General features: G+C 37.0%; 1 protein-coding gene across 1 annotated transcript in view; it reads right to left on the minus strand.

The window, feature by feature from the left end:
- LOC107303023 (keratin, type I cytoskeletal 42-like) overlaps positions 1-4,597 on the minus strand; it is a 6,567-nt gene extending 1,970 nt beyond the window's left edge. The window contains exons 1-4 of the mRNA XM_029287353.1: positions 4,409-4,597; positions 2,567-2,649; positions 1,993-2,149; positions 869-1,033 (exon numbers count right to left, since the gene is read on the minus strand). Of these exons, the coding sequence (XP_029143186.1) occupies positions 869-1,033; positions 1,993-2,149; positions 2,567-2,649; positions 4,409-4,582 (579 nt within the window). The 5' untranslated portion in view covers positions 4,583-4,597. The remainder of the gene's footprint in view (positions 1-868; positions 1,034-1,992; positions 2,150-2,566; positions 2,650-4,408) is intronic.
- Positions 4,598-6,197: the final 1,600 nt, after the last annotated feature.

Below are 6,197 nucleotides of genomic sequence, written 5' to 3' on the forward strand. Positions count from 1 at the left end.
TGGATCACCCTGATCTCTGGGGGCAGCTCATTCCAGAGGGTGGGAGCTCCCACAGAGAAGGCCCTCCCCCTTGGGGTCGCCAGCCGGCACTGTCTGGCCGACGGCACCCTGAGGATTTCCTGCCTGAGGGGTGGGTGGGCTAGATAACCTTCAAGGTCCCTTCCAACTTTATTATTATTATTATTATTATTATTATTATTATTATTATTATTATTATTATTATTATTATTATTATTATTATTATTGTAGGTGGCATGGGAAAATTGGGAGGAGTGGCAGTGGAGTAGATCACGTTGGGATACTGATGTCTTTCTTCTTCTGAAAATACCTGATTCATCTTAACAGGCTAGTCCATTTATCTCTTTCTCCAAAGCCCTTCTCTAACTGCACAACCCTTCAAAATGGCACAACGGCACTGGTTGCTATAAACAATGCATGTTTTGTATGGGGGAAGGGATGGAAAAGGGGTTATTGTTGTTGTTTTCTCCTTATTTATGGCTTTCCCAGAATTGACTTATAACTGTCAATGAACTGCTGATCTGCTCCTTACAAGCTGTTCTTATGTTAAGAATTATGCTAATCACTTCTTCCTCACCACCTGCAATTTCAGACATTTTTTGTGGGACTCTGACCTGTATTTCCTGCTTTTCAGCTCCCATTTACCCAACTTTATTCAGATTGCTTCTAGGATGTTTTGGGGATGTACAAATTGATATTTGGTTATTTCTTGCAACCTGCAACTTGGGCTTCTCTTAGACTCTTGTCATCAAACCCCACAAAATATTTCTATATGTTGCTGGTGATGAAAAGTGTTTACATTTTCTGATCACTGGAAGATGAACAGACCGCTCAAATATATTTCACTTGCCTTGGTTTCATACCAGACTTCAACCTCTTTTCGGTTTTGTTCAATGATGTTTTCATATTCACACCGGAGCTGATCTAAACGTTGTTTCAAGTCTTGTCCAGGGGCAGCATTCACTTCAACACTGACATCACCATGCCCTCTCTGGCCTCGGAGCCCTCTCAGTGTCTGTAGCAATGGGAAAGAAGAAATGAATCATAAGACATTGAAATTAAAAAGTATTTTATGGGCAGGATAACTTGATTTGTAATGTAAAAAAGCCCAAAACAGAGTAGAAGAATGTTTTACATTTCCTCCTCATGAAATGTTTTTATGAAGGCTCAATGCCTGGCATACATTTATTTTGTAATCCAGATCTATCTATGGACAATATAACTTCTTATAGTTCCATGACTTCTTCAATCTTCTCCCTTCCCTCTCTCTGAGAGTTTTGACATGAAAAGCAAAAGAACTGAACATGCCTTTGGATACTGTGTAAAAGTATTCTTAGAAAACCAACTACTGATTGGTTACTCCTAGCAAAGATAATCATAATATTTTTATTTTCTCATGTTTGAGTCCTTTGGGTTTCCCAGACTCACTGTGGCAACAATTTTGTGAACGTTCAAGCCACAATCTACTCCCCAAATTCTGAATTTGCCTACTCAACCAAAAGACCAGAGATTTTTTCCAACTCTCTCTCTCTCTCTCTCTCTCTCTCTCTCTCTCTCTCTCTCTCTCTCTCTCTCTCTCTCTCTCTGTGTGTGTGTGTGTTTGTACATAATATTTATTTATATCACAATTATTTATATCCCATATGTTTATCCATCTTTCTCTATGAAAAAAATAAAAGAGGAAGTTGGCTATAAAATGTGGAAATATGAGATTTGTTGAGAAGGTAGATTGCTGCATCTTCACAAAATGGATGGCAAGGTGCCACTTGAAAGACATTTTTTCCCCAGGCACTATTTGGTTAGAAATTGTGTCACTGACTGTTTACTACAGAAGTATTATCTGGGCCAAGACACATCAAGGAACAGCAGGGGTATCATTCAATTCATGCTTGAATTTGGGGATGGTGGCTTATTGTCTGAAAAGTAAGAATCAGGAGCTCTGAATGTTAGAGTTCTGTTCACTGGCACTCTTACCTCCTCATGATTCTTCTTCAGACATATCAGCTCTTCTCTGAGAGATTCAAATTGCATTTCCAGATCTGACTTGGCAAGAGTGAGTTGATCCAAGAGTGGGCGCAATCCATTAATGTCAGCTTCCACATTCTTACAGAGACCAGCTTCAGTGTTATATCTAATCCACAGGAGAGTTTACAGGAAGTGTCATGATTACCACATTTGCAAAAAGTGTCCCAAAAACAAATCCTCTAGGAAAATGGTCAACAATCCCTCAAAGTACCATGAAGAGTGAAGATGCTCAGAGATGATTGAAAGCTGGCTGTTTATGTAAGGAGGAAAAACAATGCATGAAAAACAGGAAAGAAAGGGGATGAAACGGAGTGTCCTCCCAGATGAAAGCACTTCAAGCTGGAAAAATTCTGAAAAGGCACACTTCACACTATGTGATTGTGTGAAACCTCCCACCTTTGAATTGTACTATTACTAGCTACTAGGAGTTTGTAATCAAGAAAGTGGTGTATCCCTTCCTCAGGTAAAATTATTGAATTCAACAGAATTAGAAGGAAGCAGGTGAGAAATGAATTATACTCACTTCAACTTAAAATCTTCAGCAGTCATCCTGGTGTTATCAATATTCAGTATAATTTTGTTATAATCATCTGTTTCAGCAATAAGCTGAAATAAATAAATAATAGATATGTTTATGATACAGTAATAAGTAAATTGCCATGTTTCTTTTGACTGCTTGGGACAACTGATGTTGAAATACTTGGATTTGATTTGCCTGTAAGATTACAATTTAAGAAACGAGACATCTGAAAAAGTAACACCTTTTTCTTCTTCTTCTTCTGTCTTTCTTCTCCTACTATTTTTTGGTTGGATATTAGTTCTATTTTTCAGACCTGATTTTTATGGGTATCTGCTGTGTTTTGCTTATATTTGAAGACATGACCTCCTGCATCTATGCACCAACATTATTCAGTTTTTCTGGCTGCTGAGTTTGTGACAGTTCCCACTGAATACCATTTTACTTGAAAAGGAAGGATCACTGATTGACCAACCACACCTATAGCCATTTGGTGTTCCAGGTATGAACTAAAGAACATCCATACTTGAGTGAATGCCTAGATGGAAAGTTCTATGCACTACATGGAATCACTGGGCTGCCCACCCCCTTTCATTAAGGCAAATAAGGATTTGGATCCACTTCCCAAACTGATGTCTACCAATATTCTATCTCCTAGTTTTCTTTGTATCTTTCTAGAAAAGATATCAAGAAATCCTAAAACACAGAGAGTGAAAGTAAAGGTAACATTTCCCATTTTAAAGTAAATACAAATATGTGTACTTCATAGCTAATTATCACTACAAATTTCCTTGCCTGCTAGCATCCCACTTTTGCCTAATACCTTTCTGTTGATCTTTAATATATTTTTTCCTTTTAGTTTCATCTCTAAACAGATATTTCTAAATAATTTAGTCTCATAATATATGATGTTCTCAGTAAATCTATAAGAAGAAACTAAAATCCCTGCTAAAATATACCTCTTGGAAACCCTGCTGACACCAACCTGTTATTTTTTTACATTATATGACTGATCTGTACTAAATACAGACTGAATTATAAAATGATGCATTGAGAGAATTAAGAATATTTACAATTAATAACTCTTAAATTAATAACTATGCTTTGTCATCATATCATTATTAATTACAGTCTAACAAGTCTCAGTTTCTATAGCATCTGTTTAAAATATCACAATGTGGTAAATTTATTTGTCACAAATGAACCAATTTAGTCTATGTTTATTTGGGAGATAAAAAATATCTGTGAAGTGATCCAGGTTCTAAGGGCAAATGTAATTTGAAGCGTGCATGGCTGTGCAAGTCTCCTCTGACAAAAATGTCTCCTTCCAGGACTGCTATGGCAACCTTTCTCATTTGCAGCACAATCTTGGAAACACCTTTGGTTCAAAGTGTTGTCAACTCATATTTCAAATGTGAGTGAACTACTGCACAGTCCTAATAAATAATTTAAAAGGTTGCTGCCACGACCACCACTACAAAAAAACAAATTCTTATACTGATGTTGTCTTTTTCCTCATTAGCTCTTTTCCTCCTTCTATAATGTAGGAAGGAGCAGGAATATTATTGATTTTGATTTCTCATTTACTTAGAAAAGCTATAGATGATGAAGAATTAAATTTTATTTAACATTAGTGTGCAAGAAACAATTGATATAGGATTAAACTCTATGCTTATTTACAAAATGATTGTTTCCATCTCATTTCATCTCCTACAACACTGATTGTGATCTCCCTTTTTGACACTTCTTCCAAATTCTCTTTCATTTTTATGGGCCTTCCCACTTCATCTTTTACATGGATGGCACTAAAGCTGCAATCTATCTTATGATCATAGATTGTATACATACCTCATTGTAGAGTTGGTCAATTTCTTGGTAATAGCAACTATAGTCCTTGTCTGGTCCAATATCACCATGCTTCTGATACCATTCTTTGATCCAGATCTCAAGCTGACAATTTTCATCTTCCAGTCTTTTCACCTGGTCCAGATAATTAGCCAGGCGATCGTTAAGATTCTGCATGGTTGCCTTTTCGTTGCTGGAGAGGAGACCTCCATCACCACCACCAAAACTACCACTGCTGAATGGGTAGCAGGTACCACCACCATAGCTGCCACTGCCATAACTGCCGCCGCCATAGCTGCCACCACCATAGCAAACACCACCATATCCACTTCCACCATAGCCACCATAACTTCCACCACCATAGCTGCCACCACCATAGCAGCTACCTCCATAGCTTACTCTTCCTCTACTAATTCTCCCACAGCTACCACTGCTGAAGCCACCTCCTCCATATCCACTCCGGGATCCTCCATAACTTTTTCCAGAAAGTCCTCTTGAGGACCCTGAGGATGTAATCTTGATGCTGCCTCCACCACTGACCCTGCCACCCTTAGTGCCACAACTCATAGTGATCTAGATTTAAAATCCAAATCTTAGAAAAGCCCCACTTTAGCTGCACAGCCTGGTACTCAGATTCCAACTGCAATCCTTCATCCCAGTTGTCCTTATTTATATCTCCTGTGGAGGGAGTTGCCACAAAGGCTGCTCCTGGTCCCTCCCGTGGTGTTTGCCAATCCCTTTGTTTATGCCAAAAATTATCTCCCAATGGGAGAGGTTTTTTTTTAAAGTTATCAAAGGGAATCTAATACGTAGCTGGCTTTGTCACTCCCACAGAAATTTTAAGTGATGATAAAGATATAGCTGCATATTCAGCCTTATATTTTGCTAATTTCTCTTGTATGTCTCAACTTTTGTCTGACAGCACATCATCATCTTTGGCAGTGAAGGAAAATGCCTTCATAAGTCTGTACATAAAAGGACAAAGGTGAATTTGCCTTCTACTGGCCATCCTTGAACAGATTAGTTGTGCTTAGTGATAATTCATTGAAATCAATGGGGCAAGGTTGTGAAACTAATTTTGTTCTTCATTTTACATTCTAGGATATGCCAATAAAGAACAAATATGATTCGTTAGTTCTCACTGCTCAATATCATCACTGTACTTTTATGGAATTGATATTCTTTATATTCCCTCTAGCTAAATTCTTTTGCAACCTAATTTACAAAACAAATGTCAAAAACGTTCCTTTTAAAATCCAGGTATCCAGTCAAGATTATTATAATTTCATAATTTATCACTAAAATGGAAATTAATCATCAGAAAGAGAAGGACCAAGAGAGACGTTGATGCCAACTCTTAATTGCCCCATTGACTCTTAGCAATCACAGTTCTTGGACATTGTAAATTAATACAAACAAGATTCTGAGGAGGATGATCATAACACTTTAATACATTTTTAATTAATATAAATAGCTTTGTGGTTTATATGTTTTGTTTTGATGGTAGTTAAAATACACAAAATTAAATAAATTGCATAGATTGTTTTCATAGTAGAATATAAGGTAGAGTAATTTTTGCTCAATAAAGAGAATTATTTGGGAGAAGGGCCAAATTCCCACATAGGAGGAGCAATATGCCATAAAAAAGTGAAATTAAGATTTTTAACCTGAGTTTTATTTTTCTGGATGAGATTCTGGACATTTTTTCCCTACTTACTTTGTGATGTAGTGGTAACAACATTTAACTCTAATTTCTTGTCAAGAATGTGAATTTGATTAAACAGATTAGAGA

The sequence above is a fragment of the Protobothrops mucrosquamatus genome, unplaced genomic scaffold, assembly GCF_001527695.2.
Source record: "Protobothrops mucrosquamatus isolate PMUCROS unplaced genomic scaffold, P.Mucros_1.0 scaffold1, whole genome shotgun sequence".
Classification (NCBI taxonomy): Eukaryota; Metazoa; Chordata; class Lepidosauria; order Squamata; family Viperidae; genus Protobothrops; species Protobothrops mucrosquamatus.